Here is a 21588-nt window from a genome sequence, read left to right as displayed (position 1 = left end):
AGTGATCCTTCAAGATGGGAAGTGATGAAGAGGCCTTTTACCTCGTCTCTCTGTGTTTTCTCACCCTCCTTAGTGAGTGTCTTATCTACTCCCTTCTCTTATTCTGTGGCTGTCCCTCATATTCTAGCTTCTAGTTTTGTTTTGTTTTATTTTATACTGATATATTTACAAAATTTGAATACATTGTTTTTCAAAAAGATCCTTCCTATTTCCCCCACATCGAACTGTGCAACCCTATGATTAACACCCCACCTCCTGCCCATCCTCACCCCTCCACTTCAGCCCTCCTCCCACCTTGGGTCCTCAAACTCATTCTACAGTAGTGGTTTTATACAGTATCTGTCCCCACGGGACCAAGCTAGTTCCCTCAGCATGATGCTCTCCAGTCCCTCCCAAGTTAGGTAGCAATTTACAGAATCATTGTTTCTACGTGCTGTGTAGTATTCTTTCAAATACAGAGGGCCACCGTTACGATTTCTCCTGCCTTTTGGGATAGGACTTTGCCATCGCTTCATTAAGATACTACATCCCTATTCTTGATTCTTTCACAAAGAACGTGCTCTTCTTGTATCTTGAGTCTTGGGGCTATTCTTTTTCCTCCCATCTTCCTAGGGATGTTGGTGTGATGTAAGTAAGTATTCTTGACCTCAAATGTTGAATGCCTTTCTGGTTGAGGCACTGGAGCAGGTTGGTTGGAAGTGCCATTTGGAAACTGCCTCCTGGGCTGGAGTGAGGATTGTCCTGTCTTGACCAGGAAGCGGCCTGAGTGAGTAAGTGGATAGGAGATTGACCAGATTAAGGGAGGCACTTTGAAGCCCGATTCCATTACCTGGTTTAAAGTTAAAGAACAAGAAACAACCCAAACTCCCTCCTGTCTACTTGATTCCAACTCACCGTAGTTACAAAGTCAAGCTGCTTCCTGGGATTTTTCTTGGCTGTGATATTTACAGAAGTAGACTGCCAAGACCTTTCTTCCGTGGTTCTGCTCGGTGAGTTCATATTGCCAACTCCTCTATTAGTAAAACTCCACCAAACCCACTGCTCTGAAGTCAAGCAAACCTTGTAGTAACTGTTTGTAGAGTTCCTGAGACTGTAAATATTCATGAGATAAAACTGCCCATCGTTCTGTGCAGTGACAGGTGGGTTTGAACTACCGATCTTTAGGTTAGCAGCCTGACATGTTATATCTTCCACCAGTAGTACGCCTTTGCTGCTGTGGACCAGCACAAATCATTTGCACCATCTAGAACAATGGTTATAAAAGATCAGTAATGATACAGATATAAAATACTGTGGATTCAGAGGCCAGAAAATTCTGGACTAGTCATCATGTCTCAGACATCTTCCTCTCTGGTGGCCAGGTTTCCCCTCCTGCAAAAGGGCCCTGGATTTTGTCATCCTTCTGAGACTCAGCTCAGGCCCTCTCTTCCTTTTGGTCACGATAAAGCTTTTTGGTGCCAGTCTCTTCCAAACTTTTCTCTCACCATGTTTATCTTTTTAGCTACTTGCTATGTTCTTTTTGTCCATTACCGGTTACTGTGGTTATAATGACCCCATGCATGTTGGCATAAACTTATAACCTGTAGGGTTTTCAGAAGCTGATATTTTAGAAGTAGATCCCCAGACCTTTTCCACTGGATACCTCTGGATGCACTTGAACCTCCAGGCTTGAAGTTAACAAATCAAGTGTGTTAAGTCCATACCAGGGACTCAGACAGACCTTACAAAACTGATCATATCAGACCTGCTCAGCCAAATGGTGTGTGGTGGGAATTAGAATCGATTCTGCTCATCTCTCCCTATGTGGACTTTACAAATCATGGAGTCTGAGAGCTGCTGCTTGGTCATAGCTCAGTCATCTTGCCCGGGTCCTATTTTGACTCAGGGTCAGGGGTAATTTGATGCATGAGGGTGGTGGTCACCAGGAGGAGCTGAGAAGCAGACCGTCGCCATGTTTCCAAGCACACCTTTCTCTCTGTGCTTGGTCACGCGAAGCCCCCTACCTTAGTGAAGTCAGGGCAGTGGGAGGCTTGCCCCTGGGGACACATCAGAAACTTTGCTATAAACAAGCAGCTGTGTTCCAGGTGTCAGTTAAATAGGTCGCTTGAGAAATCGTGATGTTAGCTCTTAGTGGTCTCCTTTCTGTTTGTGTTAGCTGGTGAGTCATTTGTCTGTGTCACCATTTATGCTCAGAGCTGGAAGCTTTCTAGAAGGAAATTGCTGTTTGCTCAAACAGTGTAAGTAGTTGAGCTGGATCAGGAGGGTGGAGCTGCTTTCTGAGCATATTTCTTAAGAAAAGGCTATTAATTGTAGTCAAACAATTGCCTTTGGCCAAGATGAAAAAAAAACCCAAAAAGGACATCTGATCGGTATTTGCAGAGTATTTACATTTGAAAACAATATTTAATTGCTTACGTATTTTGAAGCTTATTCTCACATACTTTGGGCATGTGGCCTGGAGGGCTGACCAGTCCTTGTAGAAGGACATCCTGCTCGGAAGGGTGGAAGGATAGTGCAGAAGAGGAAGACCCTGGGTGCGATAGACGATACAGTCACTGGGGTAATAAGGGCAGGTGTGTGGAGACAGTGAGACCAGCTCACGATAGGACAGGGTTCGGAGCTATTGTACATAGGAACACTGTGAGTCACAGGTGACTCGATGGCACATAACAACAATGAAGTGGGATAATAGAAATCATTCTCGTGGTCATTGTGTTCCCTTTTGTCACAAAGGGAGGAGCCATCAGTCACATTAAAACTGTGCTCAAAGGCTGAGCCCCCAGTGAGTGAGGCAAGTACAGGCTTGGACTGATTCACACTGGTTAGGAAGTGACATAAGTCAGCCCATTGCTACCTCCTTTACTGAGTTCTCTATCCCTGTCCAAACATCCCTCACTGCTCATTGCCATCAAGTTGGGACTGACACACAGCTGACCCTCCATCAAGTCTGCCAAGGCGCGGGATAGGACTGGGTTCAGGTCCATTGGTCCATAGGGTCATTGTGAGTTGTAGTTGACTTGATGGAACATAATAGTCCCCACCACCACCGTCTAGAACAGCCAAAGTCCCTTTGTTGTCTGTTCACTTCCTCCTCCTAGGCGCCCTATAGGACAGCCATACTCTTAAGAAAGCAGGCTCACTCCTCTGACTGCCAGTCTTTCACTTGGCATTGGTGCCTACCCACGGTGCCACCTGCACTCCTGCTTTACTGATTGTCCTTTTACATAATGCCCTTTGGCTCAGTTCTTCCCACAGTGCTCAGGCGGCCTCGGGCCTCGCTTCTCTCTGTTCTCTGTGCCCACGGCAGTGACTGACAGCAGAAGGACACCACCACTCTCAGACTCATTCACCAGAGGTTTATCGTGGGGCTGGACATAAAAGAGCTCTCTGGACTGGACAGGGCAGGAGGAAGCCTTCTGGAGGGCGTGACCTTGGCACAGAGCTTGGAGGGAGGAGGAGGAGGAGAGGGGTCAGCCAAAGAAAGGGCATCCCAGGCATTGTGAGGGTGGGCATCCCTCATGGGTCCCCTCTCTGCCCCCTGTCATCAAGGGTCTGGATAAATCAAGGCAGCGATCAGGGGTCTCCTGCTGTCAGGAATAACCCTTCAGGACCATTCTTTATAGAATGAGTATCTTCCCCATTGTTGTTTGTTTGTAACAACATCTTCCCCATTGAGTAGCAGTAAATCTGTTTTCTTTTTCATCCACAACTCCACGATAAGCAATCCAAAGTTCTCACCAGGTGTTCGAGTAAAATCAATAGGTTGATAAGAGGAACTTGGCACTTACCATTGCCCAAGTACGGCTTTTAGTGTTTCAAGGATTACTCATTTAATCCTCCCAGAGACTAAAGAGGCAGTGTCTGCTATTGTCTGTGACAGTTGGGGATCATGCAGGGCAGCAAACCAAACCCTGCTCACTGTTGTTGGGCTGGTGATGACTCCTAGTGACTCTCCTGTGGATTTCGGAGCCTGTAAATCTCAACAAAGCTCCAAAATCTGCTGTTTCTTTGACCGAGCTCATGATGCATTTGAATTCCCAGAGATACGCAGCCTTTTAGTAGCACTCAGCAGAGCTCGCCACCAGAAGAACTCCGTTAGAGATGGATGACTTGCTGATTTCTCCGTTAGTAATGACAGAGCCCCTCTGTGAAGTCAGGGGTTAACACACTGGACTGCTGGCCAAAAGGTTAGATGTCCACCCAGAGATACTTCCAGACAAAGCTTTGGAAAACCAACTCCCGCCAGCCCTGTGAAGCTCAATTCCTCTCAGACTCCGGTGGGATTGCCAGAGTCAGGATCAGCTTATGGGAACCGGGGAAGTGGCAGAGCTGAGGTGCATGGGGCACCCTCTTCTTTCCCTCTCTGCTCCCACTCCCATTGCCCCAAGCGCTCTGGGGCCAAAGTCTAATACAGACTCCACCCGTTCATTAGCTCAGAACTCTAGGCCTTGTTGTTGTTGAGTCAGAACTGAACTGACTCATATCTGACCCTGCAGTGGATTTTCAGAGTCAGTTAATCACACGGGAGATTACCCATCTTTCTTGCCCACGGAGCCGCTGCTGGATTCAAACCACGTGCCTTTGGGTTGACAGTGCAGCTCCTTAGTCCTAAGCCACCAGACCTGGCCATAGAGGGATAAAAGAGAAGAATAGACCCACTGGGTGGTCGTGAGGGTGAAATCAGCCCTGTACTCCACTCCTCTTGCAGTCTCCCAAGTCATCTCCACGCAGTCTTGGAAACTCATCCAAGTGACAACATTTGGGGGTCTGTGAGAGTGCAGATGCGCAGGGTTCTGCCTTCTGTTCCTAATTCCTGCATGTCCTGGGGTCTTCCTCCCTGTCTCAGGCGAATCAGTCTCTCTGCTCTGTTCATACTTCATTTTTCTAGCACTTTCCACATGTCTTTATAATAGCCTTTCATTTGTCTGGCTCATCATTCCTCAGTGGTCAGATTGTTTAGTCTGCTTTTTCCTCCATGAGTAAAGGGATTGTCCTGCAAAAAAAAAAAAGGTTTAAAAGTCCAAATCCTCAGTTCCTTTCTAGTTAATATACAAAGTGAGCAAACACATTCAAGTCTTCCTGTAACCTAAGCAGAGCCCCCGGGCGAATTTCTCCTGCACACTATCAGCCAAGAAGTGCCTTCTGTTCATTCCTGGAGAGTCACCTGTATACCTTGTTTATTCTGATCCTTGTGCCTGAACTGTATCCCACTGCTTATACCTTTTTGGATTTCACCTGTCCTTCAGGACCAACCACACTTCCTCCAAAAAGCAGTGATGATGATAACGTTACGAGTGATGATGAGAAGCTCTGCTTGCTACGTGACAGGCTGGATTCTTCTCAGACATTGCTACCGTATTTAATCCTCCGAGTAACCCCATGCAACAAGGACAGTTAAATGTATTTTGAGAAAAATGAAGTGCAGAGTGATTGGATGACCTGTCAGGTGGAGGCAGGAATTGATTCTTGTCTTGGCTCCCGCACGCATGACCTTGACCTGATAAACCCTAGAAGTTGGCCAGCCTTTTCCCACCTTCTAGAAGTCTTTTCTTTGTATTTGCTTTGTTACTGTAATTGTAGATTTATCGGTCACCTTGTTGAAGTGCAAGGGGCTATCTTCTTTTTGACAGCCAAGGCAATAAGGATTTTTAACATGTGGCAAGAACTTAAAAACATTTTATTTTTAACATATGAAGATGATTGTTGTTGTTCTTATGTGCTGTCGAGTCGCTTGCTACTCATAGTGACCCTATGTACAACAGCCTTAAACTCTGCTTGGTCCTGTTCCAATTGCATCGTTTCCAGTACACCCATCCTGATTATTCCAGTCACTGAATCAATCCACCTCATTAAGGGCCTTCCCCTCCTGTGCTGTATGAAGATGATAGGTTTTAAAAATTTTTTCTTTTATATTGATTTGCATACAAAACTTGTATACATTGTATTTCATGTACATTGTGTTTCATTCCTTCATTCACATTGTGTTTCATATTGTTATTCCCATACAGTGTGTTTTATAAAATGAATCACATTGATCTATGCCCACCATCCATCTCTGTCTTTTCACATCTCCTCTAGATCCATCCCCATTCCTTCATCCACTCCCTCCACCCACCCAGCTACACAATCCTGTAACTTCCTCACCCTCAGCCCTCCTCTCCCTACCCCTTTTCCCTCTTGGACTTTTATCCACACCTTACTAGTTATCCTTCTGCTTTTACAATAATGCTCTGATGCAGTATTTATCCTTATGGCACTGAGTTCACTCAGCATAAAGCATAATGCTCTCTAGCCTCTCTCATGTTACATAGCATTTTTCAAAATCATTGCTTCTGACTGTTACATAGTGTTTCTAAATGAAGATTATTTTTAAAATAATGTTTTCGTGAATCTACACTGTCAACTAATATCACTCTAGAAAATAATGAAGTTATCTTTTGCTTGTTTGCTATGAATCATCCTAAGAAGAAGTCTGCATGGACTAAGATGTAGAGGCGTTCATTTGTTCAGTGTGTGTTCCTTGGGCCCCTGCTTTTCCCAGGGAGCGTTTTTGACCGTGGGCACAGGACACAGAGATCTCTGCTCGCCTGGCATTTCCATTCGATTGTGTTGTGCTTCCTGGGTGCTGTTGAGTTGCTGCCAATTCACAGTGGTCTCACGTAACAGAGTAACACTGCCCTGTAAGGCTTTCTTGACTGACATTTAGGGAAACGTACCCCCAGGTCTTTTCCTGGACAGCTCGCTCACTCACTGTTGTCAAGTCAAAAGTCACTCAGAGTTGGTTTTCAGAGGCTGTGTAACGTGGCTTTTTTGTGATACTGAACGCTGTGCCACAGGTGTGTCAAATGCCATAAGGGTTACCCATGGTGGACAGGGTTGGGTAGAGTTCCCAGATTAAGACAGACTAAGAAGCAGGATTTGCATCCACTTCTTAAACAACAGTCTTTTGAAGACTCTATGAACTCTAGAGAAATGAAGATAGTTATAGATCAGGGTTCAGATCTTTAGTTCATAGGGTCTCTATGAGTCTAACTCGATGGCAGTTAACAACAGTGTAATTCGTGGGAGAAGATAGCCCATCTTTCTCCTGTGGAGCATCTAGTGGATTCTGTCTTTGGGTTGGCAACACAACTCCTTACCTTTTAGGCGACCAGTATGAACACCGAACTACTGGATGAATCAGTCTCCCAGACTCTAGGGTAGTAGCCACATTCCTCATACTTCCAGTTAGCCAGAAAAACTAGTTTTCCCCCAATTCATCCGCATCTGTCAACGACACTTCCTTTCCATGTGCCGGCTTCGAGAGAACTCAGAACAGCTGAAGTCCATTGCCACCAAGTCGGAACTGACTCAGAGCTGTCTGTCTAGCGGGGGTTTTGGGCTATAAATCACATGGGTGGAGACTACCCATTTCTCTCCAGCAGAGCTGCTCACAGGTTCACACCACTAGGGATATACCATCTTTGGGCAAGCAACACAGCTGCCTATGGACTGAGCTCCCCACCCCCGCCATGGAGTAGATTTCAATTCCCCGTGACCTTGTTGGGAGGAGAAGAACTGCCCCACAGAGCGTCCAAGGCTGTTGATTTTTACTGAAGCAGTTTCTTATCTTGCTTTCTCCCATGGGGTGTCTGGTGCCTCCACACTGCCAGCGTTTCCATTAGAAGACTCATTTTAAAAACTGTGTTCCCATATTTACGCTATCTCATATTGGAGATGATAATGATGGTGCAGGAAAGGATATGGTTTACTTAGATCTGTTGTTCATAGGGTTGCTATGAGTTGTACTCAGTTCAAGGGCACGTAACAAAAACAACATGATACCATTAAAGAAAAGATTGAAGTTGCCAGCAATTTCACCTTCCATGAATTGACAGTCATTACCCATGGTAACTGCAGTCAAGAAATCAAAAGATGTGTTGCATTGGGCAAAATCTGCTGTCATGGACTTCACCATAGTGTTAAAGAGCAGTGATGTCAGTTTAAAGACTAAGGTGTGCCTGATCCAAGCCATGATATTTTCACTTGCTTCCTGTGCATCTGAGAGCTGATTGGTGGATAAGGATGATAGAAGGATCAATGCCTTTGAATTGTGGTGGTGGAGCAGTGTACGGACTATCTCATGGACTTTCAAAAGAACAGGTAAGGTTCGAATCCACCAGATGCTCTGCCGGGGAAGGAGGGGCAATCTCCTCCTGTACCAGTCAGATCTGATTTGACGGTACACGCACACAAAAATAATAAAATAAAATAAAAAAAAAAAAGAACAGGTAAGTCATATCTTTGAGGAAGTGCATTCAGGATGCTTGTAAGAGGCAAAAACGGTGAAACTCCATTTCACGTGCTTTGAGCATGCTATCAGGAAGGGTCAGTTCCTGGGAAGAGACGTCATCCTGGGAAAGGTGGAAGGTCGGAGAAAGAGAAGAAGCCCCTCAATGAGATGGAGCAACACAATATAACAGTGAACTTGAACATGCCAGAGGTTGTGAGGATGGTATAGGACAGGACAAGGTTCATATCTGTTGTTAGTTGTGGTCAGCTTGATGGCTTATAGCCACCAAATAGATGCCATTATTGAAAGTAATGAAGTGGTCTTTTTATAAAGCACCTAACACTTGATGGATGGAGAAAAGATTGAGGTTGTTAACAGTTAAAGCTTGCTCGGCTCCTCACGCAACACTTTTGGCACCAGTGGTCAGGAAATCAAAAGGCAAATTGCAGAAGGTAAATCTGCTGTCAGGGCCTTCTCCAGAGTACTGAGAAGCAATGAGGTCAGTGTAGACACTACAGTGCACCTGATCCAGGCCATCATCTTCTCAATTACCTGCTATACGTCAGAGAGCTGGATAATGACTAAGAATGATAGAATAAGAATTGATGCCTTTGAGTAATGATGCTGGAGAACAGTCTTGAACATACCGTGGACCACCAAGAAAACAGATATGTCTGTCTTGGAGAAGGTGAAGCCAAATTTCTCCTTGTAGGCTAGGAGTCTGATGTTTCGTCTCATATAGTTTGGGCATGAGGCCAAGAGGGACTGATCCTTGGAGAAGGACATCATGCTTAGAAGGGTGGAGGCACAGCACAGGTGAGGAAGATCCCGGGTGAGATGGATACAGTAACTAGGGCAGTGGGGGTCGGTGTGTCAGAGTCAGTGAGACTGGCTCAGTACAGGGCAGGGTTCAGAGCTCTGGTACATAGGGTCACAGGGAACTTTACGGCACATGACAAAATCATCATCAAAGACATCTCTTTGAGATGGAGATTTAGATTTTTGAAACTGGATGTATTCCTTTGTTCAGGGAATAGTTCATTAAGCAGCCTTAGTGCTTAACACACGGAGCCACCAGAGCACCTCTGTAGAGCCTGAAAACTACTTGAGAGTGGAGGAAGTTGCATAACCAAACAGTTGTCCTTGAAAGAATTGACTCTTGGCAACTTTCTCTCCCCCTAACTGTGTCTGAGTTGAGCTGTGATCCAGAAGGTTTCCTGTGATGAATCTATCATAAGCAGATCTCCAGGCCTTTCTTCTGAGGTGGGCAGTCGTTGAATTCTGTCAGGTAGATGAGCTCTGGTGGCCTCCTGTGTGAGAAGCTGTGCTGGAGACCCAAAGGCACACAGTTTGAACCCACCTTCTGCTCCCAGGGAGAAAGATGACCAGTCTCCTCCCATGTGATTTATAACCTCTGAAAATCTGCTGGGGAGGGGGGTCTGTCAGCTACGAGTCAGTTCTGACTCAATGGCACACGAGAACGGTGATCCAGCGTGACAAAGTGGGACTTCTCCCTGGGCTTTCCTTGGCTGTAGAAGCAGCCAGCCAGGAATAAACAAGCTCCCACGGAGTTTCCGGTGGCTTTGGGCATCTTCCTTTTGCTCTTCCAGGGCTCTCTCCTTGCATTCTGTTGTGGTGAGGTGGAGCTGGATATATGTCATCAGCACTTTGACAGCATTCGTAAACAATTGTCTCTTTCTGTCTTATATGATACATCATCATTTGACTTCTTTCTTGAAGAAATCCTCTTCAGCTGTTGGTAACGGCAGAGGCTGCAGATGTGCCCCCCATTGTTAACTTGTCTCCGGTGAATCTATGCTTAGTTTCAGTTCTTGATTCCAAAAGCGTCATTCTTTTACCCCTGAGGTTTCAGATAGGCTGGAATTTCAACCATGTCCTTTTCTTTAGAAATGAAAGTGCTGGGGTTTTGAGAAGGATGGAGAGGATTCTAAAACTGTCTTACGATGTGACAGAGAAAGCCAGAATATTGGAGAATTCGCACTGTGTTATTTTTCTACTCAGATCTCTCTCTTACAGGGCACTTAGCTTGTGATTTAATGTCAAGTCTATAAAAGCAAGAGAACTGCACTTGAGAATTTAATGCCAGTGCTTTGCGAGAGTACAGAAAAGGAGTCCTGTATTCAGCGCTTAATGGTGACAGGTAGCAGATAAATAGGAAGCCTGGATTCACTTTTTCTCTGGTGCAACTGCAGCATTGATCCCTTTCATGCCCACGATGCAGCATCACACGTAGCTTGCACGTGAATGTGCAGGGGGAGAGGAGAATTCAGGGGCTGCTTTGATGGAGAATAATTTGGCATCAGAAATATTGACAGCCCTACGTAGATCATCCTTAAGACTCTACTGGGGATGTCACAGTAATGATTTAAATGGAGCAGTTGTCTCTCAGGGCCCCGGAATTATGACTGCTTTTAAAAATCCATCCAGCCCACTGCAGTTTGTTGTTTCTGAAGTTCTGCATAATTTAATTTAACGTTCAGCACCCTGTCATTATAGGAGATGTGAGAATAATGACATCTAATCTTAGACTGATGGGCTCTGGTTTTGTGGTTTTGCAGACTTTATAAACACGTCTGACGGCGCCTGTTTGCCTCGTCGTTTGGTGGCATTGTGGATGAGGGTTATTTGTATGACAGGTCAGAACCCAAAAGGCACGATGCTTACAGGGAGATGCAGTCCACACTGGCCCGGGGGTGGTGTGGGTCCCCCAGTCCCAGCTCAGCCTTTTGGAATCACACTGCCCAATATTGGCCTCTCAGTGAAGACATGAGCCAGTGAAAGAAACCAGAGCCAAAAGATTGTTGGGGGTTGGGGGGGGGGGTGGATAGGAACAGCAAAGTAGCCCTTCTTAGAGCAACAAGTCTTTTGTTGGGTGTGTTGACTAAGAGTCTCGGTAAATATTGGTGTGTTTGGCTTTGGAATTGTTATGTGTCATCGAGTCATTTGCGACTCATAGCCTCATAGCGACCCTATGTACAACAGCCCTAAACTCTGCTCTATCCTGTGCCAATCGCACTGTCTCTGACACACCCATCCCTATTACCCCAGTCACTGAATCAATCCACCTCATAGAGGGTCTTCCCCTCCTGCGCTGTCCCTCTACTCTACCCAGCATGATGTCCCTCTCCAAGGACCTGTCTCTCCTTACAGCATGTCCAAAGTATGTCAGACGAAGCCCCAGAATCCTTGCTTCCAAGGAGTAGCCTGGTTTAACCCTCTCTAGGATGAATCTGTTTGTTTTCTTGGCAGTCCATGGTACATTCAATACTCTTCTCCAGCACCACAGCTCAAAGGTGTCAATTCTCCTTCTGTCCTCCCTAGTCATTGTCCAACTCTCTGATGCATAACAAGTGATTGCAAAAACCATGGCCTGTATCAGGCGCACCTTAGTCTCCAGAGAGACACCGTTGCTCTTGAGTACTTTAGAGAGGTCCCTAACAGCAGACTTTCCCATCACAATACATTTTTTTATTTCCTGGCTACTGGTGCCAAGAGTGTTGACCGTGGAGCTGAGCAAACTGAAGCTGTGAACAATCTCAATCTCTTCGCCATCCATCCTGATGCTACTGATTGGTCCAATGGTGAGAATCTTTGTCTTCTTGACATTGAGCCTCATTGCAGTCCTTGACCCTCTGCATTAAGTGCATGAGGTCCTCCTCAGTTTCAACGAGCAGGGTTGTGTCATCTGCATAATGCAGATTGTTGATAGATCTTCCACCAATCCTGACGCCATGCGTCTCCTCATAGAGCTCAGCCTCTTGGATAATCTGCTCTGCATACAGGTTGAAAAGGTATGGAGATAGGACACATCCCTGACGTACCCCTTCTCAATTTTGAACCATACAGTGTTGCCCTGCTCTGCTTTGGAATTACCCAACTTAAAATCATGCTAAAAAACCTAAAACTCATTTCCCTTGAGTTGAAGCTGATTCATAGCTGAGCGTCCAGAGGGTCCATTGCATAAGAAGAGATAGACACCAGAGCTCCCATAAAATAGTGCATATACTTACTCTTAAAGAGAGGCCCTCAATTAATAGTTGACCAATATTGTCACCTTTTTGTCCTTCTCTGCCACCCCACTCAGTCCTCTTTCCTCCTCCCCCAGAAGAGGATTGATTACAAAGCTCAAGATTTGTACCAAATCTGGATAATTTTGTATAAACTGGAAAATAGCTAATTTTAACTGATCTAGACAGGAAAAGACATGATCAGGGCTAAGGTATGCCTGGATTGGTTCCAACTTAGAGGCACAACAGCATGACACAGAGCATCTCGAGAATGTGGGTCTAAAGGTAACCTTTGTAAAACAAATCCTCAGTCCTGGAAAGAGGTGAAAGTGTAATTCCTTCACCTAAATTTATTTTACGGGATAATAGTTAGGGATTTTATCATTTACTATTGACTAAGAACTGATAAAAATAATTCTCTTTTTGTTCACACTAAGACTAGTCTCCAAAACTCATTGCTGGTGAGTTGGAATGAATTCACAGTTGACCTTCCGGCAGGTTTTCAAAAGCTCAGATCACAATGGAGGAGAGTATCCCTATTTTGGAGCAGCTGGTGGATTCCAAACTGCCGTTAGGTTGGCAGTAAAACCCCTGCCGTCTAGGCCACCAGCATTCCCTGAGGAGCCTAGTTACATAGTGGTGGTGGTGGTTTTTATGTGCTGGTGAGTTGCCTGAGACTCATAGTGACCCTGTGTACAACAGCTCTGAAGCCCGTCCTGTCCTGAGCCAGTCTCACTGACTCCAGCACACCTACCCCCATTGCCCCAGTTACTGTATCCATCTCTGCTGCGGTCTTCCTCTTCTGCACTCTCCCTTCACCCTTCTGAGGATGATATCTTTCTCCAAGGACTGGTCCCTCCTGGCCACATGTCCAAGGTATGTGAGACAGAGCTTCACAATCCTAGCCTCCAAGGGGAAACTTGGTTTCACCCTCTCCAAGACCTTTTTATTTTCTTGGTGGCCCATGGTATGCTCAGGACTCTTCAGCACCACAAGTCAAAGGCATCGGTTCTTCTTCTGTCATCCTTAGTCATTGTCTGATGCATAGCAAGTAATTGTGAAGACCGTGGCATGGATCAGGCTCACCTTAGTCTCTAGACTGACATCATTGATTACTTCTCAGTACTCTAGAAAGGTCCCTGATGGCAGATTTACATAATATAATTCATCTTTTGATTTCCTGGCTGCTGGTGCCCAGAGTATTGATTGTGGAGCCAAGTAAGCTGTAACTGTTAATAACCTCAATCTCTTTTCCATCCATCATGGTGCTGCCAGTTGGCCCAGTGATGAGAATCTTTAGTAATTTTTAAAAAGAAGCTAGCTAAAGTACTTATTTCCTGGCTATTGTTGTTGTTATGTGCCATCAAGTCAGTCACCTGCAACTCATAGCAACACGATGTACAACAGTTCTCAAGTCTGCCCAATCCTGAGCCAGTCTCACTAACTCTGACACACCTACCCCCATTGCCCTAGTTCCTGTATCAATCCAGCTCATCCTGGGTCTTCCTCTTCTATGCTGTCCTTCTACCCTTCCAAGTATGATGTCCTTCTCCAAGGATCGGTCCCTCCTGGCCATGTGCCCAAAGTATGTGAGTGGAGCTTCAAAATTCTTGCCTCCAAGGAGTAATTGGTTTTATCTTCTCCAAGACAGACCTATGTGTTCTCCTGGCAGTCTATGCTATGTTCAAGGCTCTTCTTCAGCACCACAACTCAAAGGCATCAATTTTTCTGTTATTCTTAGTCATTGTCCAGCTCTCTGATGCAGAGCATGTAATTGTGATGACAATTACAATGATTTTTTAGAGTCTGTAAATCTCACAGGAGGTGCTCAGCTCTCTCCCATGGAGCAGCTGGTGGATTTGAACTGTCTGTATTGGGGTTAGCAGTGCACCTCCTTACCTGCTAGGCCATCAGAGCTCCCTTAGTGGTTACAAATGCACATGAAGGCCAAGCTGGGGCTCAGTCCATGCTCCCCTCCTTTCTCACTTTGAGACCCTGGTCAAGTTACTTCTGCTCCCTTTTCTTAGTTTGCATCTGTCTGAAATGTAGTTAGAACACCCACTTGATAGGATGATCGTGTAAGTATTCAGTAACTTAGGAAACACAAAGCTCTTAGAATAGTTTGGTATGTTTGCTGCTATTTAACGATATGGTTTTAAACTCAGAAAACCATTCTATCTTCAAAACGTTCTGAATGTTTTCTCAAGATACTGTAAATTGTCCTTACTATATTTGATTTAAATGTGTGATTCCAACATAGTTTATTCTTAGATGCTAGCAATTGATTTTCAAGTTTGGTGATGTTGTTGTTATGTGCTGTCAAGTCACCTACGACTCATAGCAACCCTTTCTATATTAGCTCTGAACTCGGTCATATCCTGATGACTCAGTGTCTCTGACAGACCTAACTGCTGAGTCAATCCATCTCATCCCGAGTCTTCCTCTCCTGTGCTGTCCTTCCATCCTTCCAAGCATGCTGTCCCTCTCCAGGGAATGGCCCCTCCTGGCCATGTACTCAAAGTCTGTGAGACGGAGCTTCCAAATCCTTGCCTTCAGGGAGCAGCTTAGTTTCACCCTCTCCCGTTTATTCTCCCACAGTCATGTTTTGTTGTTGCTTGCCTTCTAGTCGAGCTCCTCTCATAATGACATGAAGCCCTTCTACAACTATCGACGTTTATCAAGGTTCATAGAGTTTCTGGAGGCGTGTTATTTAGGAAGTGGATGCCATCCCTGCTTCCAAACGTTTGGTGATAGAGTATCTAAATAAGCAGAGTCTGCTGGTGAACTTTTCTTAGAAATATGACCATTTCCAAATGTCCCTTTCCCCTCCAGATTACTCTGAGCTGGGAGAAGTCCCCCCACGGTCGCCTTTAGAGCCAGTTTGTGAGGATGGGCCCTTTGGCCCCTCACCAGAGGAGAAGAGGAGTCCCCGGGAGCTGCGGGAGCTGTGGCGGAAGGCCATTCTGCAGCAGATCCTGCTACTCAGGATGGAGAAGGAGAACCAGAAGCTACAAGGTTGGTCCGCTGTCGTTTTGATGCTGAACAGGCCTCCTGATCTTCACTTATCTTTGCTGTGAAGTGAATCAGATGAGACCTAGTGTAGGCTTATGTCACACGCATGCACACACTAAGACAACACATGTTCATCAAGTCCGTTCCCGCTCCTGATCACCCTCCATCTGGCCTCCAAGGGTTAATCTTAACCAGAGGACACTGTCCATCCTTCTCCCAACCAGTGTCTGATGGTTCAGGTTGCTCACCTTTTGGCTAACATGCCAACATTTAAACTTCTACGCCTGTGTTGGATGTAGACATATAAGTTAACTATTTTAAGGATACTTAAAATAGGATACTCTGGTGATACTTGGAAGCTCTGGTAGCCTAGGGGCAAGAAGCTGTGCTTCAATCCTAAAGGCATGTGGTTCGAGGCCACCAGTTGCTCCATGGGAGAAGGATGGGAAATCTCCTCCCATGTGATTAATTGCCTCTGAAAACACACCAGAGGGTCAGCTATTGATTCCAACTCGACGGTACACAGCAACATTGATAACCATGCATTTCTCTTGATTATTCCCACATGATCATTATTAACATAGCATCCTGAAGTTAATCAGTTACAGCCTTCACATTTTTTTTTTTAATTTTGTGTGCGTGTACCGTCAAATCAGATCTGACTGGTACAGGAGGATATTGCGCCTCCTTCTCCGGCAGAGCATCTGGTGGACTTGAACCGTGTTCCTCTGGGATTGCAGTGCACAGCCTTCAAATTTAAACCCTAGCCTTCTAAAGTATTTATGCATGCAATCACTCTCTCTTCCTGTTTTGTCCTCAACTATAGTCTACGTCTGAGGGTTCAGTATTAACTGATCCTGCCTCGATGTCATTGACATCTGTACACCTTGTTCTGTGTGCATTTTCCATGAGTTGCTGTTAATCCGGCAAAAGGAGGTGAAATGTCAGCATTAGCTAAGTTCTACCTGTGCTCATACAGACAGCATCGAAACAAGACATGAATTTGAAAGTTTTTGCTTTGTTAATTTCCTGTTTCCTTGCTGCCACTCTCAGAGCAGCAAAGAAATTGATCCGGTGGGAGAGAACATTGGCCCCAGAGAGTAGAGAGAACCTCCTGGTTGTAGAACAGCGAAAGCTTCTATCTGCGAGCTTTGAACATACTCTTTTGTAAGGAAGTTGCAGGAGTGGTTCAGGCATGGTGCCAGCATCTGGGCCACTTTGCAGTTGCTGTGTGGTTGTTAAGTGCCATTGAGTTGGCTGTGGTGTTTGAGGCCCCTATTTACAGAAGGACAAAACCCTGCTGGATCCTGTGCCATCCTCAAAATCCCTACAACATTTAATTCTGTTGTCGCAGCCACTGTGCTGGTCCAACTCGCTGAGGGTCTCACTTTCCTTCACGGACTCTCCTTTTTTCTGAGAGTGATGTTTTTTTTCCAAGGATAGCCATGGTTGCACACGTTTGGGTTTTTGTTTGTTTATTTCAAATGAGCTGGTTTTGATCTTGATGGGTGTCATTAATGGAAATTAATCATGTTGTTTTTTGTTGTTGTTATGTGCCATTGAGTTGTTTGTGACTCACAGGGACCCTATGTACAAGAGCTCTAAACGCGGTTCTATCCTGTGCCAACCTAGCCATCTCAAACGCACTTATTCCCACCGCTCCAGTCACAGAGTCAGTCCATCTCATCAAAGGTCTTCCTCCTCTTCGCTGCCCCTCCACTCTGCCAAACATGATGTTCCTCTCCAAGGACTAGTCCCTCCTTACAACATGCCCAAAGTATGTCAGATGAAGCTTCAGAATCCTTGACTCCAAGGAGCACTCTGGCTTCACCTTCTCCAGGACAAACCTGTTTGTTCTCCTAGCAGTCCCTGGAATATTCAACACTCTTCTCCAGCACCAAAGCTCAAAGCCATCAATTCTCTTTTTATCAACCCTACTCACTTTCCAGCTCTCTGATGCATAGCACGTAATTGCGAAGACTATAGCCCGGATCAGACGCACCTTAGTCTCCAGTCTGATGTCGTTGCACTTCAGTACTCTTGAGAGGTCCCTCACAGTTGACTTTCCCAATGCAATTCATCTCTTGACTTCCTGGCTGCTGTTACCAAGAGTGTTGATTCTGGAACCAAGCAAACTAAAACTGTTAACTATCTCAATTTCTTCACCATCCATGCTGATGCTGCCAATTGGCCCAGTGGTGAGAATCTTTGTTTTCTTGATGTTGAGCTTCAATTCATATAGGAGGCTATAGTCCCTGACCTTCTGCAGCAAGCGCTTCAGGTCCTCCTCAGTTTCAGCAAGCAGGGTTGTGTCATCTGCATAACGCAGGTTGTTGATGACTCTTCCACCAATCCTGATGCCACATCCCTCCTTGTACAGCCCAGCATCTCAGATGATGTGTTCTGTGTACAGCTTGAAAAGGTATAGATACAGAATACATCCCTGATGGACTCCTTCTTGATTTTGAACCATGTAGTGTCTCTTTGCTCTGTTCTGTCGACTGCCTCTTGGTCCAAGTATAGGTTTCACCTTAGCACAATCAAATGTTCTGGGATTCCCATTTTCTCAGAGTCAGCCACAGCTTGTGTGATCCACACAGTCAAAAGCCTTTGCATAGTCAATGAAGCACAGATAGACAGGCTTCTGGTATTCTTTGCTTTCTGCCAAGATCCATCTGGCATTAGCTATAAGTTCCCTAGTACCACGACCTCTTCTAAATCCAGCCTGTACATCTGGAAATAAAATATAAACTTCATTATGATACTAGGTTTGATTAATAAGATTGATGGTCAAAATGAGTCCCTCATTTTTTACTAAGACCAAGAAACTAAATATAGTGAGACTTTTTGGATCTGAGTGTAGTCCAGCAGTTGAAATGGACTGTTTGAGAAGAGACAACTCTTTGTGGTATACATGCAGTACTGAAGCTGAGAAACTAGTTGGATTTAGGAAAGTAGTGTTAAGTTTTTACGCATCCTTTTTTTTTACTGTCTTTTTATTTTTTCAAATAAAATTTTATTTTCATTGTGACTTTTTTTGGTTTTTTTTTGTGTGTTTTTTTCTGTTGATATATTTATTGTTTGGTTTTTTGGTTTTTTTTTTTAATTGTTATTAAATTTTATTAGTTTTAATGAACATTTACAGGGATTTTGGGTTTTCATTCCTTCATTGCTACACCATTCTCTCTACCCTCCTCCCCAGTTTGTTCTTCTTCCCCCGCCATCCAAATGTCTGTTTTAATTCTCCAATTGCCACAGTGCTTGTCAAAGTCAGTTCTGATTAATCTCCTTTGTCAGTGTGTCCTTTGCCATTCCCTATCACTCCTCCCTGAGAGAGACTTCACCCTGATTCATAAGGAAAAGGGGATGGCATATTGTCTTAGCTACTTCCTGCTGAAAAGGGATGCTGTGGGTTTCAGGGTGAAGATCTTCTCTCACTACTCTAAAGGGCCCCTTTGGCAGTAGGAAACACATAGACTATTATGGAGATTGATTTTGGAATTTAGATGCACTGTTATTGATTGTGCTTAGCCGTACATGTTCATATCCTTGAAGATGTATCATGGGGGTGTTGCAACCTAGAAGACACAAATTTAACTAACAAGTTATAAGTACATGAGTCAAAAATTATGGAAAAGTAAAAGAAAAGATTCTTTCATTGTTTTACAAGCCCTCCCCCAGGTCCCCTCCACCATGTAGCCATCGCTCTAGACTCCTGTGATGACAGAAATACCTAGTCACATATCTCTTTTAAACAGTTTTCTCCCTCCTCTGTTTCAGTGCAGTATACATTATTGAACCCATCTTACTCAGTCTCTCCCCAACCCCGAGGTTAGTCCCATTCTACAACAGTTGCATCATGTAATATTTGTCCTTTTGTGACCGGGATATTTCGCTCAGCATAATGTTCTCCAGAGTCAACCATTTTGAATAATATTGCATGAGTTCCTTGTTTTTCAATGCAGCATAGTATTTCATTGCGACTTTAACAAACGTTTATAGAGAAGTTAGATTTTTTGTTCATTCATTGTTGCATTTACTGTTTTCTTATATGTCCTTTCAAATTGTTGTTAGCCATCGAGTCAGGACCAAGCTACCGCAGACCCTCCAGTGGATTTTCAGAGGCAGTCAAGCACACGGGAAAAGATTGCCCATCTTTCTCCTGCACAACAGCTGGTGGATTCAAACTATAAACATTTTTTGGTTTGGGATGCAACTCCTTAGCATTAAGCCAAAGCAAGTTTAAAATCAGGTCTGTAAGGAGTTTGATGGTGATGGTCTCCATTACCAGCTAAGTGATAGTGATGGTTTGAGGGCACAGCATTTACCTTCATGTGTATGTTGGGATTTGTGCTGAAAGGTAAAAAGGCAGTGCTGTTCATCATGTAGGTCATAAACCTTAAAGCTGGTCCCTGCCAATCATCTTACAAATGACAGTCATGTTAGAATCAGGGCGGAGCTGTAAAATTCGAATGGCACTGCCGGCTTCGGGGATTGTTGGGCGGAACTGGGACTGTAATGCATTAGGCGAAATCAGGATGCCACAAAGCGGAGTACATGCTGCACTGTAGGTGATGACTGAGAGACGAGAATCAACATGTGTGTTTTCCAGGGTCACCTGGAAAATGTTCCAGGTGTTGCATTAAGTTTGCTGGCTCTGGCCAGCATCTTTCTACTATTTCTTCATCTCATCTGACTTACTGGCACTCCTCAGTTCTCTGTAGCCTTTACATATACTGTTCGAGTTCATTTTTTCTTCACAGTTCTGTAAGGTCAAACAGACGGTTATCTTTGTGGTGGAAGCATGTGGATTTACTAAATCCAATATATGAAGCATTAGTCCATTGTATCAGTCTATGTAGTACTTACATCACCGGAGAAGAAGGATCAGCAGTAAGACCCACCTTGGGAATTGCCTCCAGCCATTTAGGAAGTCTACTTGGGTGGGGTAGGCGTGGAACTTTCCCATTAAATGCAGAAGCAAGATTTGACAAGAACTAACCAGCGAGTTATCTCTATACTAGAGAAACAATCATTTTATTGCATTCTTTAGAAATTGCTCCTTAAAGGAAGGCTAAGTTGTGAATTTACCAAGGCTTCAAGCTGACTTGCAGGCTTTTGAGAAGAAAGAATGAGGAGTTTTTTTAAGAGGCATTCCTATTTCCTAGTTGATCTTCAACCTGAAAAGAATGAAAATATTTCATCTAAGTAGACTCCACTCCAGATTCCAGGGAGCTTTGGTGGTCTAGTTGTAAGGAGCTGTGCTGCAATCCCAAAGGCATGTGGTTCAAATTCAGTCACTGCTTCTTGGGGAAGGATGTAAGTCTCCTCTGGTGAGATTTATTGCCTCTGAAAAACCCCTGGAGGGTCAGCTATTGGGTAGTTGTTTTAGTGGCAGGAGGTTACACCAACCCAAAGGTACTGGATTTTAATCCGGAGCCACTAGAGAAACAGTCTCTTCCAAGGTAATTTACTGCCTCTGAAATCCTGCAGGAAGGTCAGCTATGAGTCAGTTCCAGTTGGACAGTAAACAGCAACAGTCAGTCCAGACAGTTGAAAGTATCAATTGTGATTTCCCTAAAGTTAAATAGCTACTTTTCAGTGGCATTGGGACTAAAGTGCACCTCCTCTTTCCCAGGCCTTGACTCCTTTATTTCTCTGCAAGTGATGTAATCTTGTAGTGTACTGCCCAGCTAACCAAAAGGCCCCGTGTCTCTGACAGGATAAATCCACCTGTTGAGGAACCTCTATGGTGGCCTCGTGTTCAGAAGCTTCACTGCTGTCCCACATCCACCAGCCACAGGTAGTGAGAAACGTGGGCAGGTAGTGCAGGTATCATGTATGCAGGTGCTGAGAAACGTGGACAGGTATCATGCATGCAGGTGCTGAGAAACGTGGGCAGGTATCATACATGCAGGTGCTGAAAAACAGCAGGTATCATGCATGCAGGTGCTGAAAAACGTGGGCAGGTATCATGCATGCAGGTGCTGAAAAACGTGGGCAGGTATCATGCATGCAGGTGCTGAGAAATGTGGGCAGGTATCACGCATGCAGGTGCTGAGATACATGGACAAGTATCATACATGCAGGTAGTGAGAAACATGGACAGGTATCATACATGCAGGTAGTGAGAAACATGGACAGGTATCATGCATGCAGGTGCTGAGAAACGTGAACAGGTATCATACATGCAGGTGCTGAGAAACATGGACAGGAATCATACATGCAGGTGCTGAGAAACGTGGACAGGTATCATACATGCAGGTGCTGAGAAAC

The 21588-nt window shown here is 44.8% G+C and overlaps 1 protein-coding gene across 1 annotated transcript in view; it reads left to right on the top strand.

Moving 5' to 3' along the window:
* Positions 1–21588, top strand: part of TBC1D1 (TBC1 (tre-2/USP6, BUB2, cdc16) domain family, member 1) — a 378557-nt gene that overhangs the window by 281034 nt on the left and 75935 nt on the right. Inside the window, exon 13 of the mRNA XM_006895424.1 lies at positions 15133–15315. Within this exon, the coding sequence (XP_006895486.1) occupies positions 15133–15315 (183 nt within the window). The remainder of the gene's footprint in view (positions 1–15132; positions 15316–21588) is intronic.

Source organism: Elephantulus edwardii, unplaced genomic scaffold (genome assembly GCF_000299155.1).
Source record: "Elephantulus edwardii isolate Elephantulus edwardi_28Jun2011 unplaced genomic scaffold, EleEdw1.0 scaffold00167, whole genome shotgun sequence".
Classification (NCBI taxonomy): Eukaryota; Metazoa; Chordata; class Mammalia; order Macroscelidea; family Macroscelididae; genus Elephantulus; species Elephantulus edwardii.
Note: the sequence above shows the minus strand (reverse complement) of the source record. Positions and strands in the feature narration are given on the sequence as shown.